The following is a 21113-nucleotide window of genomic DNA, read 5'->3' as shown; positions in this document are numbered from 1 at the left end:
TAAATCATTAATTAACACAAATTAAACATTTTATGAGCATTATTGGGTTGAAATATTTATTGGGTAATAATTTATTGGGTGTAAATAAGTGGATATCCAAACAACTAACTATTAACTATTTCTAATAAAGGTCTTTTTTTCTGTTACAGTTCATAGACACGGTTGCTTTAGTGCATCATAAACTACTGCAAGTTTACCCACGTTGCAAATAATCATTGCAGTTGAATGCTTTCGAATGCAACTGTGGGTACTTAGCTCCTATTAACATTTGATTTCATGTGACTCGAAAGCAGCCTGAATTTTTTTTTCTCAAGTTGCATGAATAAAGACTGTTTAAAATTGCTCCTGAGGGCTGGGCTCACTTCTCCAGTGAGTGACACATACTTAAACTACAGACACCCAACACCCCTCAATCTATCTATCCCTGCAGAAGGCTTCCAGCTGAGATCATGCTACCAATCCAGCCATGCGAGAGCAGGCCGCCAGGTTAGAGCTAGGTCAGGCGATGCAAGGGGAAGGGCGGGGGATGGTGGACATAGGGCGGGGGAGTTTCTGCCTGCTAGCCCAGCTCGTGTAATCTCATCTCACTGCGGTTACTGTAAGCGATCTGCAGAAGTGGGAATGGGTCGCAGGGACCGCAGGAGAGTGATGACTTCTCTGGGAAGGGCCGAGTATCACCATGGCAACATCCCACATAAGTGTGCTGCATTTACAGTCCAGCCGCAACGTCTGGGAATCTTTGGGTTTCCCAACACAGAAGCAGAATAAAACACGCTAACTAAAATGAGATGCACCTACTGTAGATCATTAAGCATTAAATAGATCCTAACCAGGAATACTGGCACACTTGGGAGAACACAACAATTGGACTAAACTGTTAGGAACAAACTGGTCTAAAGTTGCACAAACTTTACAGTTTGATGCATCGTCATGGGTATAGGTTAGATGTTTATCAGAAAGGAGCATATATACCGTATTTTCTGGACTATAAGTCGCTTTGGAAGTCGCACAAGGCCAAAATGCATAATTAGGTAGAAAAAAAACATACATACGTCGCACTGGAGTATAAGTCGCATTTTTCAGGTAATTTATTTTACAAACTACATGACCAAAACAGACATTTCATCCTCTTGGAAGCAAGTTCTAACAATAAAAGAATAGAGAACAGGCTGAATAGGTGTAAGATATGCGAACACAATGGTTATTCAGCTACACAAAAAATAACAAAATTAACAGAAAAGGTGTCCAGTGTTTATGTAACATAAACAGTTTTTTCATTTATATGTTGCTCTGGAGTATAAGTCGCAGGAACAGCCAACCTATGAAAAAAGTGTGACTCATAGTCTGGAAAATACGGTCCATACAGTACATATGTAGCATACATACTCTATATTTGAGAAGTATTAGACAAATGCTCAATGACTTATGGACCATTAGTTGCTCAACATTTTGCTTGATGGCGGCCATTTTCATCAACCAATGTTGCTCAAATTTTATACATATGCATTTCTCTGTCCCTTATGGTTGTGTGCCAAATTTTAGAATGATTTGACAAGACAACCTAAAGTTATAGTGTGTTGTTGAGTTGTGTGAGAAATTTCAAGTCAATCCCACTACTGCGGATACAATAACAGCACCACAATGGGGTGTATTTGTCGGGAAAATTATAGCGTTTTAATAGTTTTGACAATTGTCTTTGTGAGTGATTTAGTCATGTTTTACGAATAAATATTATTAATAATTGCCATTAGAATTAATATACTGTTTTGCCATATCGCCTTTATTGTCAGACTTGCACTGCTGATTGCAGAAACTCACAAAAAACGGGACTAGTGATCCATTTTTAACAACAGGAGTTTTTTGTCAGACGTCTCTGTGTGTGCACGCGAACACGTCACGCATGATGCAAGTCGAAAAACATCATGTCTGTTTTGCTCCCTCCATGTTCTTTTTGGCTATGCGAGCAGAGAAGAAAAACAGGCTTGCTGTTTGTATAGATCCAACAACATCTTTTCTCCTTTCATGGCTTTTGTCCCACCGCCTGGAGCTAGATCAGCTTCAGACGTCTGCCTGAGTCTGGAAAAAAAGAAAAAAAAGCCAGCGTCTTCTGCCTGTTTGTCTCTCTTAAGTGTGACCAAAAAGATGGTAAACATCGGGCGTGTGGAGACTCTAACGTAGGAGCAAGCTAAGAGTCAGACATTTTTTTCCAACAATCGACAAAACACACATTCATCTTGCTGCCATGAACGCAAACACGCACGCAACAATGACTCCCTCAGAAGACGGCAGTAAAAAGCAACAGAACATAAAATGAAGAATACTACTGCATCACTCACACTGGACATGTCTTATGATGATGACTTCATCGCAGAGATAAAAATATAACATTACCAATACAACAGAGGGTCTGTTTTGAGTGTCTGAGTAATCCTACTAATTGGATGATAGACAAATTGCACTACAACTGAAATATTCATGAAGTGACTCAAACTGCCAAAGAGCATATCAGCTCCTCCATCAGCATTTTTATCCAGATTTGCACCAAAAAGACACAGGTTCTTGCGCCACAAGGCTTACAAAGTCAAACAAAACAGGGGAAAAAATGAACAAAATTAAATATATGGACTCTCAAGGACAATGCAACAGTAAACCATCACATGCTTAGCCCATTTTATTTTGGTTACGGACAAGGGCGGACCTACCATTAGGCAAACACAAAGAATAGCCTGGGGGCCCCTGAATGTCTCATATGAACAGATTTGAATCTTACTTGCTGAAAACTACATCAAAGTGTTTCGACCGCTGCCCCTCCCTTCTCATGCAATGGACTATTCCGTGTTACTGCGCATGTCTGGAGGACAGGAGCGAAAGCAAACTTGGTGGCGAACCGTGCGATTGGAGTGGAGAAGAGGGGAAGGCGAGTGGAAACTTTTTTTAAACAAAACTATCGAAAGTGTCAAGTGTCTTTTTCACAGTCACAACAAACATAGACACGAGTACAGCAGCACCCCTACTATCAGTATCAGCTGAGAAGAATGCATTGAGATGAAACTGAGAGTGGCACTTGAGCGTACTAAAGCTTAACTATGTTCAGTGTTACTTAAATTATGATGCTTTGTCTGGCCTATAAATGTTGTTAGAATGTTGTATTCTCGCGTTGAACAATGCCAAAGCATCAGATAATAACGGTTTATGTATCTGGAAGCGAGCCCTGAAAGATATTTTAGGTGGCTCTGAAGACTCGGTTTTCTCTTTGTGACATCACTGCAAACCCGACTTCCGTATATGGGCATGCCTGGGTACAAGCTGTAGGCCTGCCTTTCACTCTGCTGCACTCTTTTGTTAAAGATTTCACTGTGTTAGCACGGCGAAATGGATTCCGGGAAATATTTGTTTGGGTGAGGGAAAGCTAACTTGCCTGAAGAGGCAAGCATCAGGCAGAAGTGGTTGGAGTTACTGATTCCCGGCCAGCAAGACAAAAATATGGGACTGTTTTGTAAACATGGCTGAATGTGTGTGCGCCAAAATGTTGCTGAAGTCCGATGCCTTTCCAAAGTTATATGGTCATGTTGAAGAGCAAGCTCTAAGTTACAATTTATCAGTGTCCTAACTGTGTTTATTGTATGTATGTAATCATACAAAATGAGTGTGGAAGTCCTCGGGAGCACTTGGCAAGGTGAACAATCACAGGGATATGGGGGCATACCTGCAGGTGGGCCGGGGGGGGAGTAAATTGAACAGACCGTTTTGGCAGGAAGCAGGAAATTCATGGAAACACTGCAGAAAAGGGTGCAGAATCTGGAAGATCTAGAAAGCTTTCTGTGCCAGTTATCGTGTGTAGATGCTCTATAGGAGTCCACAACTCAATACAAAGCGCTCAAACTGAGCATAATACAAGGTAAAATAGGTAAAAAAGGTATAATAGATATACTTTTTAGGTAAGAATAATAATTTTAAGAACTTTATACAGTTCAGGAAATAGGAGACATTTTGTAAAAGAAAATAACAAAAAAAGGATGCAGACGGCCCCAATGACTAAATACGCCCCTGTTTATGGAAAACACATAATAAGGCAAAAAAAAAAGAAAGAAACAGGGCATCCAGTAAGCATTTTGCCAGTCCAGATTATACATAATGGCCTTTGCTAGTGTTGTTAATAACAGAAATGGCTGCCTTAAATGATGGACATTAACCAGCAAAGACAATTTTTCTGTTGTTTTTATTTTGTCAGCATTTATAGGAATTTGTATGAGTCTTCCTAAAAAGCTGCTGAAGCCCACATTAAAAGTCCATAGAAAGCCCCTTTCGGGGGCTCTTTTTTGTAATTCCTTGTGAGGGGGAAGTTTCTTTGTTCTTAGAATCTGACCTCAGTCTTAGTAAAGAGAAAGTGCTTCATTTGCTGTGTGTGTGTACATACAGGTGTTCATGCATGGGGGGGGGGGGGGGGGGGGGAGAGTGACTTGCAGGAGTTGCTGCCAAGAAGAGAGAGAAGATTTCCTCTGAAGTGTGTTTTTTCTTTCATGACGGACCACTTTTTACTGTCAGCCTCGACCGCAGCACACACTTCCCTCACATAACTTACTGACCCGCCGTAAACCTCAGCTCCAAACTTCTGTACGTGTGACTGGGTGATTGCACAAGCCTCCCGTGTGCATGCGTAAAGCAAAAACGCTTTAAAACCTGCTGTGTGTTTCTACTGCTGTGTGTTGCATGACATTTGTAAGCCGCTGAGGGGCTTAGTGCTGCATCCCTGCATGTCAAGTGGCGCGCAACCAAAAGCCAAACAGGGTTATAAAAGATAATAGAGTCACACGTTTACACTTGGATGCACAAGATCTCAGCTAAGCATACGCAAATAGGCCTCTTCAAGTCTGTTTGCATGGTGAAAAAGGACCGCAATATGCATGCTAGGTCAGTGGTTAGCGATAGCACAATATGCCTCTCCTTTAATAGACGCCGCACCTCAATTAGTCTATTTACATGACTAGTAAGTAGCATTACTGGCAAGTTAACTTTTGGTCTGCATTACTGTTTTTTAATACGAAAATACCTTTCCTTTGCATATATAGTTCTGTATTTCCTCCAATAGTTTCTTCTGATCCAATAGACACGTGCCTCAATTAGTCTTCCTGCAGACAAATGAAGTGGTATTACTTGACACTGAACTTTTGCATTCTAGTCTTTTGTTTTTTTTTTTTTTTTTGTCCTGTCCAGCCATCGAGGCAGATAGTATTGTTGATCTAAATGCCCTTACATGCTAGACAGATTTGCTCTGTGTCAGGAAAGGTGGTGGCTACAACTTCCCTGTACCATGAAATTTTATTTGCCGTTATTTGATGTTTTTGTTGTGCCATTTGGAGCGACTGGACCGGAGCAAGAAGAAGAACAGAAAAGAAGAAGAGAAAGGTGGGGTGGGGGGGGGGGGCAGTAGAGGGAGAGACAAAAACAGCAGCAACAAGAATTCTCATAACAACAACAGTGACAAACAGAACAGTTAAATGTCAATGATGGCTAAGGGTCACAATGGAGATGATATCAGTGAAATGAAACAGTTCAACTTACCAGTAGCAATAGTAACAATAAAGACATGAAACGTGATAGTAAACACAATTACAGCCATACGGTTACAGTAATTAAAATCTCACTGCTTGACATCATGATTACTGTAATAATAGCATACCAATAGCATATAAACATCAGGGATAAAATGGTAGACTGTATAGAGAAGCACCCATGTGCTGTGAGTGTCCATATGGAGGTGTGTTGTGTATGTGAATGCGAGTGTGTGAATTGTGTAATTGTCACTGAGAATGACAAAAGGAGAGAGACTGCCTTCTACCACCCAGCAAACCCCGCCCCGCGCAGCCAGGTCAAGCCCCCACCGCCAGAGGTCCTCCGGCCCCGTGGGTGTGGGCAAAGCCAGGGCCGACTCCCCAAGACCCGCCCCCGAAGCAACTCCCCAAAGAGACCAGCAAGAGGCCATAGAGGAGCAATCCCAACCGGCAACAGGGCGCCAGCAGGCCGGAGGAGAGCCGCACCCCCGAGACCAGTGGGAGACCATACCCCACTAGGGCAGAAGGGCATCGAAGGCCACACACCCGTGGGCACAGGGGCGCCCCCGCCAGCCGGAAGGGAGCCCGTCCACGGCCGGAGGCACCGCCCCCCGCCCCCCACACACCCCCAGGAAGCAGAACCCGGCCCACCCCAGGTAACCCCAGGCCTGACCACCGACATAGGACCGCCCCGGCCAGGACAGGAGAGGCCCGGGCACACTGTCCCATGGAGGACCGGGCGGTATAGATGGAACGCCCTGCGCCAGACCCCCGCAAAGCCCCCCCCCGTATATCCACATGGCCATATACACACACACACACACACACACATATATATATATATATATATATATATAATTATAATAAAACTAATCATTATTTATCTAAGTATTTAAAACAATAAATACATAAAATAATCTCAGACACACACGCACACCCCATCCACTCAATACACACACACGCAAGCACACACTGTGGACGTCCCCGGGGGCGTCCGGGGCATCACAGGGCGGGAGACCCAGGGGTCCCAGACCCACAACCAGGCCCCGAGCCCAGGGAGGTACGGACCGCCAAGGCATAGCACCCCCAAACTCCCCTCGACCACGGCATCAGGGCTACGGCAGTGTGGCAGACAAAGGAGCGGGCGAGGGGAGAAGGCCCGCACATGAGCAAGTGGAGGGGGCGAGCAGGCGAGTGGTGAGGCGCTCCACCGCGCCGGCCGACACCCGCCGGGCAGCTCACCCCCGTGAGGGAGAGCCATAGCTCCAAGTCATGGGGAGGCCAGGCACCAGAGCCGAGGAGTTAAGACCAGCGCAAGGCCACCGACGGACCCCACCATCCACCAGGAGGGCCAACCGCCCCCCGCCCCCAGAACCAGCAGCGCTCCACCCACGTACCGGAGAACCATCCCCGACGAGCCCTAAGGCAAAACTGGGGATGGGCAAAGACAGGGACAGCGATGCAGCAGAGCATAGGACCAGTGGCAGCAGACACCCAAACACCCGGAAGAGCACCACCCCCCCAACAGGCCCCACTCCGAGGAGCATGCTCCCCATCCTCACACGCCACCCAGGCCCCCGTCCCCATGAGCAGGATCAGGCCCCCTCCCAACACACAGCCCGGTCCCCGCAGCAGCCACCACAGCGCAACAACCCCAAGCCACCACCGTAGACTTCAGGCCACCAGCAGCGCGGACCCCACCGCCTGGAGGCCGGCGAAAGCACCCCCAAGGGCACGTTTGTGCCCGCGACCCACTACAGACCCAGAGAGGTAGCGCCAACCATGACCCTAGGGCAAGCCCCGGCGTCAGCCGGTTACAGCGGGGCCCCCGGGAAGGCCAGGCAGACCAGACCAAAATATCCTGCAGCCCAAGGCACCCCGAGCGAGCCGCCAAGCCCCAGCAGCCAGCGGGCCAATCGCGGGGGTAGGCAGAAGGCTCTCCGGTCCAGCCCGCTACACCTGTGTGTGTGATGATGGTATTGTGTAGATTGTGCAATTAAAAATAGGCCTGCCCCATATGGCTGACCTATGGGTGTGGTGTATGTGTATGTGTGTGTGTGGAGGGAAGCTGAGCAATGGTGGGTCCCATGCCTGCCCAGATCCCCCCCCCAGAACTGAGTGTCTAAGGTGCGGTTAAAATTGAAGGCTGACCAAGCCAGAGGAATGCAGAGGACAAAAGGGCATCCGCAAGGAAACCCTTCGCCCCCGGCATAACCAGTTGTAGGCCACCCCCCAAAGTCCTACATGTATGTGAGGTGGTGCAGTGCAGCAGGGAGGACCGGGGCCCCACACACGCCCACCCCGCACTACCGACCAACCGAGCCGGGCAAGCCAGCCGCCCGGAGCAAGCCCTGGGCCACAGGACCAACCACGAGCCCCACCCAGCCCATCGTGGCAGCCAGTCTGGCCTGCCAGCTCCCCCCAGAGGGCCCCACCAGAGATTGTGCCAGCTACGCCACCCCCGGACCACCAGGAGCCGCGGACAAACCACACGCCCTGAGGCAGCTCCTACAACCACCAGAACAGCAGGGACCGCGCCCCGGCAACACATCCGTCACCGTGGCAGCCCAGGGAGTGACACCACAGAGACCGCAGGAAAAACCGGGACCCGCATGGGGAAGAGCCCAACCCCGCCCCCCGGGCACGTGAGCCAAGAGTGCCAGGGCGGGACAGAGACACACACACCAGGCAGCAGAGCCCACCAGGTAAATGACACCCCAACAGCCGCAAAAAGTGAATGCCCCCCCAGTCCCACCCTCCGCCACAGCGCCGACCCGTCTCCACCACATCTCCCATCCACCCACGGACCCGCCGAGTAGGACACCCCGGAGGCGGGAAGACCGCCACCAGACCGGAGACAGAAGGGGCCAACCAGACACCGGCAAATAGCAGGGGCCGCCCGTGAGCCACCGGCCAGTCCCACCCCTTGGTCGAGGCCCCCCCATGACCCAGAGCCCACCACCCCGCCCCCCAGGCAAGCCCCCCGCTAATCCCGGCCCGCGCCGCGCAGGGCACCACCCCAACCGCTATCCGCCCCGCTACCCACGCACCCACTGCCAGCCCCCCCACCTGTTAGCCCCACATCCACCACAACCCAGCCACCCCCCTACCGAAGGGAGAGAAGCAGGTAATGCCCCACCCCAGCACCGCACCTCCCCACCCAGAGCCCAAGCTGCACAAACGAGACCCCCCCTCCCGTATGAGCTTACCAGGCGCCCCACCCGGGAAACAGCCACAGCCAGAGGGACGATAGCACACAGTCCCCATAACTCACACATGCCTACCATACACAAAAATAAAAATTGAGAATAAAAATAATAAATAAAAATAAAGTAAAGTAATTGATAATAATAATAATAGTAATCATAATAATAATAGTAATAATAATAATAATAACAATAATGTAATAATAATGGTAATAATAATAATAGTAATAATAATAATATTTATTGATAATAGTTATGTATGTATAATAATGATACTACTATTGATACTTAATATATAATAATTTATATATAATATATTTTCTAATAATTTAGATCTTTTAGCTATTTTAGATATGATAATAATAAATATATACATGCATACCTACACACACACATATATAGCCATATACATACCTAAGGGGGAAGGCTCTGCAAGGGCAGCGGGGTATAACCACCCGTGCCCACACCAAGGGCAGGGCCAAAGCCTCCCATGCCCACACCCCACGGTCCCACACAGTAGCCAAGCCAGAGCACCCAGGGCGAACCCGGCCCACCCCCAGGGGCGAGGGAGGCCGCGGAGGAACCAGCGCCACTGGATGCACACAGGCCCCCCCCAGCAGCAGCAGGCGCCCACCACCCACAGGATGCGGCTCCCCGTCTACCCACCACCCCGAGGGACGGCCTGCACCACCCCTGGGACGACCACCACCACCCCACCCACGCCCCATCCCCAGATCCGGACAGCCCCCCACCAACCCCCACCAGAACCTCCAGGGGGTCAGCCCAGCAAGAAGGGACAGAGATACACGGCACCCACCCGCCCACCCCCCAAACGCCAGGGCAACCCGGCGACCAAGACCATGCCCCAAGCCAAAGGAACGGGACCGCCAGGGGCAGAGACAGGCACACTCAGCCCTTCGAGAATTAGATTAAGAGATTAGTTTAAGAGATTAATTATTGGAGCCCATATAGATTGAAATTCTGACAGTTGTTCTTTGGATTCAGCAGACATTCTCTCAATTGCTATATGATCTAACAGAAGATTTTTGTAAAAGGCTATGTTCAGTTTTTTTTTTGGATTTCCAATTGATAAGAATGGTTTTCTTGGCAATGCTTAACGCTGTGATGAGGAGTTGTGTGTGATTTGTTTCCTACGTTGACTGTAGAAAGATCACCCAACAAGCATAATACAGGTGAGGAAGGAATAGAGGTCCCAAGTGCCAAAGAAAGGTCTTCGCACACTGCTTGCCAGAAATTACTAATGGGGGCACATGCCCACATGGAGTGTAAATAATCATCTACTACATGATCTGGGCAGTGTACACAGATGTTCGAGTCGGTTAGACCCATTTTAAACATTCTCTGCCCTGTGTAGTGTACTCTATAGATATACTGTAGCCTATTTGCCAGGAAGTAATTGGAGAAATTTGGCAGTTCTAAGCCCCCACATTCTTTAGATTTTTGTAATGTTTTTAGGCTTATTCGTGCTGGCTTATTTTTCCAAAGAAATTTATTTATATATGAATCTAATGACTTAAACAAAGTTATAGATGGTTTGGTTGGGATCATAGAGAACAGATAATTGATCCTTGGTAATATCATCATTTTCACAGTGGATACTCTGCCCATAAGAGAGATGGGCAAAGTTCTCCAACGTTCAAGATCATCCTCAATCGACTTCAACAGTGGGGTATAATTCAAGCTGATCAGGTCTGACAGATTGGAGGAAATGTTGATGCCCAAATACCTGATATTCCCTGAACGCAGTGGTATAGAGGGGGTGCTCTGGAAAACGAAATTAATGGGCAATACTATGGATTTAGACCAGTTAATAGAGTAGTCCGAGAAGGTGCTAAAGTTATTGATGAGTGTGATAGCTTGGTGAAGTGAGAAGTGTGAGTTTTTTAGGAAGAGGAACACATCATCAGCATAAAGGCTTATCTTATGATGAACATTCGTTGTGTGGATCCCTTTAATATTTACATGTTGTCGAATTGCAGCTGCAAGAGGTTCAATGAAGATAGCAAACAATGAGGGGGAGAGTGGACAACCTTGCCTAGTACCTCTTTGTAAAGTGAATTCTGGAGAGATCAGATTATTGGTTCGAACGGAGGCCTTAGGGGTGCTATATAATATTTGGATCCACGTTCTAAATGACTCTCCAAAGCCAAATTTCTGTAGGGTTGCAAAGAGAAATTTCCAGTTAACTCTGTCGAATGCTTTTTCAGCGTCTAGTGAGACGATTGTGGTTTCCAAATTATGGATGATAGAGTGATCAATCAGATTGGTTAAGCGGCGTACATTGCTAACTGAGTGTCTCCCCTTGATAAATCCTGATTGATCGGGATGTATTATATGAGGGGTAACTTTTTCCAGTCTTCTAGCTAATACTTTGCATATTATTTTAAGGTCCGCATTAATAAGTGAAATTGGACGATAACTGGAAGGTAATGTTGGGTCCTTTTCTGATTTTAGCAAAAGACTGATTGTAGCAGAGTTCATATATGAGGGTAGGCGTGCATTTTCTTTTATTTCCTGAACCATTTTAAAAAATACTGGGGCTAGCAATGACCAGAATGTTTTATAAAATTCGGCAGGGAACCCGTCCGGTCCTGGTGCCTTGTTATTTGGCATTTGCTGTAGCGCATCATAAAGATTTGTTAGAGAAATGGGTAAGTCCAGGGTTGTCACCTGATTTTTTTCCAATTTTGGTAATTCTATGGTGCTAAGAAATGTTTCAATGTCTGGAACAGAAGGGTTAATCTGAAGTGTGTATAGTCTTTTATAAAAGTCCCTAAAGACTGAATTAATTTCCTCCGGAAGGTGAGTGATGTTACCTTCTGAGTTTCTAATGGAGGAGATGGAGTTTTTTTCTTTATTAAGTTTTAGTTGGTTAGCTAAGTATTTTCCAGATTTATTGGCATGTTCAAACTTCTCCAAACGTAGTCTTTGTAATTGGAACAGAATTTTCTTATCAGTAATTTCTTTTAAATCTAATTTAAATTTTCTAAGATTATTCAGAGTATTCTCATCCTGTGAATCTGCATAAGCGGTTTCAAGGAGTTTGATTTTTTCCTCCAATTCCAATTCCAATAATCTTTCTTTCTTTGTCTTATATGATGAGTAGGAGATAATTTTCCCGCGCATTACTACTTTTGCTGTCTCCCAGAGAACACAAGCCGAGGTTTCCGGTTGGTCATTAAAATCTAAAAACATTGTCCACTCTCTCTCAAAGTCCTTTAAAAAGTCTGGGTCTTTAAGCAATGATGTATTAAATCTCCAGCATTTAGTAGGTGTACTTGTGGTTTGGTTAGTAAGAAAGAGAGAGACTGGTGCGTGATCACTAATAATGATAGGGTGTATGTGAATATTTGATATGTCAGATAAGATTGAGCTACTTGTTAAGAAGTAGTCAATTCGGGAGTACGTGTGGTGCACTGGTGAGAAATACGTATATTCTCTGTGAGTAGGGTGATAAGAGCGCCAAGCATCACAAAGACCAAAATCAGTCATATATTTTTTCAGTGTTGTTGTTGATTGAGACTCACGATGTCCCCCAGCTGGGCTAGACCTATCTATATCTGGATTAAATACCAAGTTGAAGTCCCCTCCCAAGATCAAGCTTGAATCCAGGTGTGCAGAGAGAGAAGAAAAAAAGGTGTGAAAGAAAGAGGGGTCATCAACATTAGGACCATATATGTTGGCAATGCAAAATTTAACATTGTCCACAGATATGTTAATTATTATATATCTACCTTCTATGTCTATAGTATTGTTGAGCAGTGTAAAATTGACCCTCCGGCTAATTAAAATGGCTACGCCCCTCTGTTTGGAGTTGTAGTTTGCTAAGTATATGTGTGGAAACTGTGGTGAGTGAAATGTATGGGCAGCTGCTTTGGAGATGTGAGTCTCTTGCAATAAGACAATGTCTGCTTGGATATTCTTTAGATGGTTATTTTTTGTCTTTTTTCTCGAGACCCGACTCCCCTGACATTCCAAGTGACAAATTGCAGTGAGGACATCCTAGACTAGCTTATGATGATATGTGTGTGTATAGTACATGTGCAAGTGTGAAGTATATGTGCCTGTAGGTAATGTAAGCATATACATTAAATATATGCTTAAAGTGCACATGGGCATATTATAATGTAGTCCTCCTGATCTGACTAGTGAAGGTGTAATGTTGGTGTATGCATGTGTGAGATATGCGTGTGTGTAAGTAGCAGTGTTGTAGGTTTATGTGTCAGATGTACAGTATGAGCCACCTGTGTACATGGATGTGTGTCTTTATGTACAATGTTTGTATTTGCGGGTTTGTGATTATGTGAGTGTGTGTGAACTGTATAGACATGCTGGTGCAGAAAACAGACAAGTGACAAACAGGAATATAAGTGAGTGAAAGAGGGGAAAGATAGTGAGAAAGTGTGCGAGACAGGGAGGAAAGGAATGAGGTGACATGCAAGGGAGAAAAATGGGGAGTAATTTGAAGGCAGAGTGCAGGCGTTAACGAGGATGAGCGCGTTATAATATACGAACCTTTATCATGTTGCTATGAAAAAGTAGGATGTTACCTTACCTTACCAAGCATATTCAGTTACCATGTTAGAATGATTAATACAGCCACGGTGTAATTTCCCAATCGCGGTATAGCTGTCCATTAACAAAGAGTTTGTCCACTGTGATGACAGCTCGGCACCCCTCGTTGATGAACTTTTTTCGGATAGGGAACAGGCGACGGCGTCTGTCGAGGATCTCCCTTGGGAACTGGTCGTTCACGCTGAAGTCCGTCCCCTTCAGCTCTCGGCCTCGGCCTTTCACCTGCTCCTTCTGCTTGAAGTGCTTGAAATTTTGCCACGATGGGTCTCGGCCTTCTATTTTCTGGCTTCTTGGTTCCCAGGCGGTGGACGCGATGGAAGGTGATGTCCCCGATGACGTCAGCTGGGAGCTTGAGCCGTTGCGCCATGAAGGCCCTTACGGATTCTTCCGGGTCTTCCTCAGATTTCTCCGGAATTCCTGCAAAGACGAGGTTGTCCCTCATGCTTCGAGCCTGAAGGTCCAAGATTGTTTCCTTCATGGACTTGTTTTCCTGGCGGAGTTGTGAAACTCCGTCGGTGAGGGACTTCCCCGATTCACGGAGGGTTGCGTTCTCCGTCACCAAGTAGATTATTTGTTTTTGGCTGAAGTCCAGAGACTCACGGATGGCCTGAAATTCTTTATGGAGTACCTCGACAAGAGCCAGGCGGCCGTCCAAGCAAATCAGCCTCTTGTCGATGGAATCGAGGATGTCCTTGATGTCTGTGCCTGGTGGCGACGTCGCCCCAGGGGAGTCCTCAGGACGGCTACGCTTGGAGTTCGGCGTCTTGGGTGACTTGCCCATGACGATACTATCGAAGCACCCGTCGATGTACTCCTCCAGATCTTCCAGGTTTGTTTTTTGTGAACTGTAACTTTTCCAGCAGTTAAATATGTCGGTTTATATCTAAAGATACTTTGCGGATGTTTAAATAGTTAAGATTGTTTGGGAGCGCTGTATACCGCTTGTCTGACTTGCGCGCGTCACGTACCCTCTCGCGAGATTACAGCATCACGCCTCGGCCACCCTCACTAATCTAGTCTTTTGACCTTTCATTAGCATACACAAGATCTTCTCAAATGGTGGCGTCTATTCCAATAAACACCATGCCTCAATTAGTCTATTTACAGGATTAACAAGTGTCTTTACTTGTCAGTAAACTTTTGCATGAAGTCTGTTTTATCATTATTGGAAAGCATTTTACGTATTATACTGCACCGTATTTCCTCTTATAGTGGCCTCTGCACCAATACATGCCATGCCTCAATTAGTCCATTTGCAGAATTAATATGTGGTTTTACTGATCAGTTAACGTTTGCATAAAGTCTGCATTATCATTGTTGGAATACCTTTTATTATACGGTACCGTATTTCCTCAAATAGTGGCCTCTGCTCCAATAGATGCCATGCCTCAATTAGTCTTTTTACAGAATGAATATGTGGTTTTACTTATCAGTCAACGTTTGCATAAAGTCTGCATTATCATTGTTGGAATACCTTTTATTATATGGTACTGTGTTTCCTCAAGTAGTGGCCTCTGCTCCAATACATGCCATGCCTCAATTAGTCTATTTACAGGAATAATAAGTGGCTTTACTTGTCAGTGAACTTTTGCATTAAGTCTGCATTATTACTGGAAAATCCTTTATTAACATGTACTGTACCAGATTTCTTTAAATAGTGACTATTATATATGCCATGCCTCAATTAATGCATTGTCCATGTGAAACAATAAACGTCTCACCTTGGATTTATCAGAACACACACCGCCAACAGTGCAGACATGGCAGGTATAAAGCTGGAGTTTACAAAGTTTTGCTTGTTGCTCAAAAGATATAACATTGTTAAATAGTATCATAAACAGGCATTGTAAAAAGAAAGGCCCAATCTAACATATGCTGTGTCTCTAATAAATACCTGCTTCTTTCTACTGCTGGGTGTGTCCCTCACATTTTCACATCGGCTATGCAATGACAATAGCAGTGGTTCAGTGGTAGAGTAAAACAATTCAATTAAACTGCTGTGGAAAAATACAGTATGCAGCAACAACAAAGTTAAAGTGACACTTTCAACAGTGCAATCAATGTTTGTTTACATTCCTGTCTGCAAAACATACTACTAATAAACTGCTGAAGTGGAAAACAACTTATACCCTTTTAAAATTGTTTCAAAATTGAGGAAGAAGCCAACTGCTCTGTTGTTGTAATGTCACCTGCTGTGCTGAACACTCGTAAGGAGGGGGACACTTGTTGCAGGGACGGACAATTAGCTCCTGGACAATTTTGAAAGCAGCGGAAGATCCGCTTGTTCTGACCTGATTTGCATGGTTTGTCCCCGGTGTCCGACGAAGAACTACACGAGGAGGCGGCGGTAGACTTGTCCGTGTTGGGGTGTCCCCTTTTTAAGGCGATCCGCATGTTGTACGGCTTCTTAAGGCGGCATTCTTTGAAAATGTCGGTCATGAATGGAGGGCCAACGAGTGTCGGTCAATTAGTAGTGTGTCGGTCATGAACGAACGGATCAAAAGAACTAGTCAGAAAGACCCCACCTCCCACAGAGCGAGGCGCGACGTTAGGGAAAGACAGACAATCACGCAGATAGTCTCGCCCTGCAAAAGGAACGGTGAACTGACTCTCCAGCCAAGCAAAGAAAATCATTTGAAACTGAACGGACTGAACGGGTACTTTAGTGTCGGTGACCTCGTTCATTCCATTCACAAAAAAGAACTATCTCTTTTGACCCGTTCGTTCATGGCCGACACACCACTAATCCATACCCACTAAATGAGCCGATGCACGAGCATAGCGCACATGCAAATCAATGCATCGATTAATATCGATTATTTCCCACACCCTTACTGTGTTCACGTCTCTGTTTTCACTGATGATCACTGATGATTGTTATATAGTGGTTACACCGAAACAATAAACTGAAACTTCCACTTTTCAACACTTTAGGTTTTTAAATGAGTGTTCCAAAACCACTTTTGTCATGCAAATTCACTTCTAAAACTGCTCTTAGTTCAAGTGTAAACAGCACCTAAGGGTACAGAAACTACTCAAAAAACAACAACAAAGGGATAGCATGACTAGTAACCTTTAGGCTGCTCTGACATCAGTAAAAGGTCAGTGCCTGGAAAAAGCTGCATGTCAAAGGAAATGTTGTATTTAACTCTCATGATCCATCACGCAGACGCAACCACTTGATCTGCAGGACACTTTTGACTTTTTTTCAGCATGTAACTTCCTTAATCTTCAAGCCGAGACTTACAAAACTCTTGGACTATCACCAGACGAGTGAAAAGAAACAACAGCTGACCTGAGATGCCTCTGAATTTCTGGGTCAAACCAGTCCACATCATGAATATTTACTCAAATAAGCCTCTGCTCATGACAGCATGCTAATCACTACTTAGTGTACACATCTTATACACATTTGCTGGTGAGTTATTGCATACCGTCTATGTTAGCTGCTTGTACTGTATGACCTCAAATAAGCCTCTGCTCTATTAGATCACATGCACCAATTAATGATGGACAGGACTACTAATCACTACTATGGCACGACCTGCTTGTGATGTTTATATACTGTTTTTTCAATGACCTAGTATGCCGTATTTCCTCAAATAATAATCTGCTCAAACAGACACCATGCCTCAATTAATATTGTACAGGAACATTAACCACCAACATGGTAAAATTGCTTGCTGGTGAATGTTTGCATGTTTGCATACTTGCCACATTGCCACCTTTTAATATCATAGCATGCCGTATTCCTCAAAAAAGTCTCTCCTTTAATACACGCCACACCTTAATTAATATTGTGCAGAATGAATAACATGGTACTATTGCTTGGTGTTGAACATTTGCAGTCTATCAACTTTTCCGCCTTCTGAATACCCTACCTAGCACATTGTATTTTCTCAAATAAGTCTCTATTCAAATACATGCCCTGTCTCAATTTTGCAGGACGAATAACTAGCCAACTTGCCCAATATCCACATTAAACCCTTATTTGTCATACACCATATTTGCTCAAGTTATGGCCTCTGCTGGAATAGACTCCATGTCTTGATTGAAGAATGATTCATTGGATACCATATGCATTAGTCTTTTAAATACACTGCATATAATATTTCCTCCACTCAAACGGATGCCACACCTCGGTCTAATAATTACCATCATTGGTATTCCTTTGCGTGTGAACTTTTGCATAGTCTGCTGTGCTGTTTTTAAAGTGCCCTTATTTACGGTATACTATATTGCCTCAATAAGTGGCCTCTCCTCAAACAGACGCCATCCTACAATTAATCTTTGTGCAGGACCAATAATTACCCACATTGGGTTATTGCTTGCTTGTCAAACACAGTCTGCATTCCAGTTTTTCAATTCTCTTTATGACTCTATAACATAATTATTCCACTGACGTATATTAAACAATCCTGGACCTCAACTATATTTTCCGAGGTAGCGACCTCTGCTATAGTAGATGCCGTGCCTCAGTTGAATAAGCACAATGCAAAAGGAGAAATAACACTTCTGACCCAAGAAGTCATTTGAGTTCAAATATTTATTCACAGAACATAAACAAATGTGTGCAAATTCAAATTAACATTGCATGGCTTTGCTTGCAGTTTACATCAACAGTAAAGAAAAATCATAGTCCATGAAAATGTGATTAAAATTGCAGTTCAAATGAGGATTTTCTTCCCCACAAGTCTTTTCATACTCTGAGAGATCCACCCCCTCTCTCTCCTCAGATGGCTGCACATGAAAAAGAAGTATTTTTTTAGCCGCTCTCACTTCCGGATCAGCATCATTCCCATCTGACGAGCTCCATCCAGCCCGGCCTCCGCACTTTCTCACACATCCTCCTCTGCACAGCCTGATGCAGTCCTGCCCGCCTGCGCACACACGCCACCAACGTCTTTCTTGTTGAAGTGTACCGTCATCTCTTGTGTCCAACCTCCTTCACTGTGTCATGACAGCACCCCTACGACACCCCCACCTCACTAGCCTTCTCCCCCTGCAGGGTAGATCCACAATCACCCTGAATGCACTGACTGGAAGGCTGTTCCTCTTAAATCCGGACACACGGGAGGCAGAAAGGCCTTGACCTTCTTCTCATCATCATCGTCGTCTGCATCCTCATTGTGATGCATCTTCAAAAAAGGTTGTCATCTCAGCGTTCCGGAAGGGTGATGGTTGGCACCCAGTCGCAGACGCTGCGGCTCTGCTCGCAAAAAAGACTCAGCTTGTCCAGAGCGGGGTCCTTCCATGGAGTTGCACTGGGGCTCTGCAATGGAAGAATAAGAGGATGGGTTACAATCATGCACTATAGCATATAAATTGCATCAATATTTAAAAAAAATATCCACTTATATCATTATTTTAAATATAATTTCTCATTTTTTGGAGATATTTCGGTAATTTCTGTAATACTTTGCTTCCTTGAAAAAATTAAAACTGAACTATTTAAATGCTGCATGGATAACAGAGACTTGGAGTGCTACATGCATGCATGAGATGATGTGTCATCGGACCAGACTGACTCACCGTGACCAGAATGCAGTGCGCGTCTTTGGGCTCGTCGCCTTCGTCTGCTCCCACTAAAACAGCCAGACTCTCGATGTCATTGACGCGCACCACGTTGATGTCGTTATCGAAGCAAAAGGCTTGGATGAGCGTGAAGTGGATCTGCAGGGCGATGTCACACGCATGTTCCTGATCGGTGGCGAGCACGCAAAAAGCCACGCTGTCGGGATCGCTGAGGGATAGGAGAACACCCGGTTAGAACATCCACGCACAAAAGCGATCCAAGTGCACAAAAAGGCGTCAGAATACTTACACGTTCATGACTTTTGCAGACTCGTACACTCCGACTGTCAGGTAGTCCTGCTTCTTAGCGGCGAGCAGGAGCTCCTCCAGGGCCATGCCTGCACTTTGCACCCTTTTCCATGAACAAACACAAAAATCCATCAGACAACTGCATGATATCCAACTACCAACAACTAAAAACCCAGATCATTGCCGCTAACACTCACCTCTCATTGTGTTCCATTGTGCTCTCCTGTCCGCGGATCTCTTCAAGAGTCATAGTTAATAATCCAAGTGTGATCGTGACACTTCGGCAGCACAAAGACAAAGTAAAAAAATTGAAGGTTTGTGTAATCCAGTTGGTCTCCTGTGTTATTCTGAGCTCGGAACATGCAGTGGGAGGCTTTATAGCAAGACCGGCGTGGATTCTCGGCAAGGGGCGGCCCTTTCCGCTCAGACTTCTCCGTGATTGGTGCACAGAAGCCCGGCTTGGGGGAAAGCAAAAGTCCCCCCTCCCTCTGCCCTCCCTTCTTCTACCGGCATTTACTGCTCAAGGTTTGTTGACAAGCCCACGCGTGGAAGGATTACGAATTTTCAAGAAATCGCCCTCCCACCTCCGTTCCTTTTGTAAACAGCACTACTGTGTCCAGAGAATGTCCTGATTAGCGTTGGCCTGATCAATAAAGTGTTGTGTTATCGCATTTAGAATACACCTGAAAGCTTGGGAAGTCCAAAATGTCCATTTGTTAACACTTGTTTACTGTTTTCTTATTGTAATCACAGGGAAAGCTTTTTGTTGGCCTCCCTCTTAAGTAACACGATCCAGCGTACTCTAGAATGTTGTACAATGCCTGTACTTATTTACCGTTTGGCCTCTGGGGGGGTTATATAACTTGTGCACCAAATGCCATTTTCTCAAGTCTCCATACGGAACATTCTCCTATCCGTGGGATAACTTAGGAATAGGTCAAAAGGGGCGCGACCCCGCCATGATACCGTAAACTTACTTTTCCTTGTACTTTCCCACTACAGACTATTAATAGTACATTCAAACTTTCCAGAGAAGCCCAGACGTCCTCCCCTGCGCCAATAAACAGCTTGTTGCCTGTGTATTTGCATCCGTATACACTCACCCCTGAGCCTGATTCATGTGTTTACCTACCTGGTGTGTCTCCACCTTACTTCCGCATTGCGTTGGCTTTCCCCGTGACGTCACGTTTACCAGGGAAAAATTACACCCAGCACACGCCAGGCTTTTGTTCGGCTTGCTGCTGGCTTAATCAGCCGTCTGTTTGACCACAAAGGGCTGTTATTTGAGGCTTTTTAAAACAAAACAAAACAAAGGAGTCCACACTTCCCCCTTCCAACCTTTAAAGTTTTAATGCTGCCTTGGGGCACAACAGTTTCCTGGAAACTGTCAAGTGCTGCAGGCTAATGTGAGTTAGCATAATTAATGTGTTACCCTTAATAAGTACACATTCCATTTTATGTATATTGTAAGTCAGGTGACGGCACCTCAAATAATATTACCTCATCCATAAAATGGATGTCCTTCGACATCAGGTTGACCTTTAATGTATTATTGTGTTATTGTGCAGAACTGTTGATTATTATCAAGCGGTACTTCGACTCTTGTCGCCCCCTGCTGGTCATTTAAAACACGACCTTTCCGCACAAACTAGTCCAGGCTTGTTGCTTATTATTGAGTCATCACTTGTGACTCACTGCCTGCAGAAAAAAGGGAAAAAAGCTGAGGTAATGTCTAAAATCTAATGCAGAACAACAGAGTGGACATGACAAAGCAAAACGGGAGCACTTATGAGTAAATAAGTTGATGGAGAAGTGTGCTTAAGCCAGGGGTGTCCAAACTTATTCCAGGGAGGGTCACAGTCATTGAAAGGATGCAAGGGCCACTTTATTTCAAATGTTGTTATCACTTGTTGACTGACAATAACTTCATCCCAAA

General features: G+C 45.1%; 1 protein-coding gene across 1 annotated transcript; it reads right to left on the bottom strand.

Annotated features, from left to right (window-relative positions):
* Window positions 1–17882: 17882 nt before the first annotated feature.
* gadd45ga (growth arrest and DNA-damage-inducible, gamma a) lies at window positions 17883–19535 on the bottom strand. The gene is made up of 4 exons (XM_058070414.2): window positions 19375–19535; window positions 19179–19280; window positions 18887–19097; window positions 17883–18626 (listed from the first exon to the last, which is right to left on the bottom strand). The coding sequence occupies exons 1-4, from the start codon at window positions 19425–19427 to the stop codon at window positions 18513–18515; spliced, it is 480 nt and encodes a 159-aa protein (XP_057926397.1). The 5' UTR covers window positions 19428–19535; the 3' UTR covers window positions 17883–18512.
* Between the last annotated feature and the right edge of the window lie 1578 nt (window positions 19536–21113).

Source organism: Doryrhamphus excisus, linkage group LG3 (genome assembly GCF_037039965.1).
Source record: "Doryrhamphus excisus strain RoL-2023G ecotype Guam linkage group LG3, RoL_Dexc_Guam_v1.1, whole genome shotgun sequence".
Taxonomy (NCBI): Eukaryota; Metazoa; Chordata; class Actinopteri; order Syngnathiformes; family Syngnathidae; genus Doryrhamphus; species Doryrhamphus excisus.
Note: the sequence above shows the minus strand (reverse complement) of the source record. Positions and strands in the feature narration are given on the sequence as shown.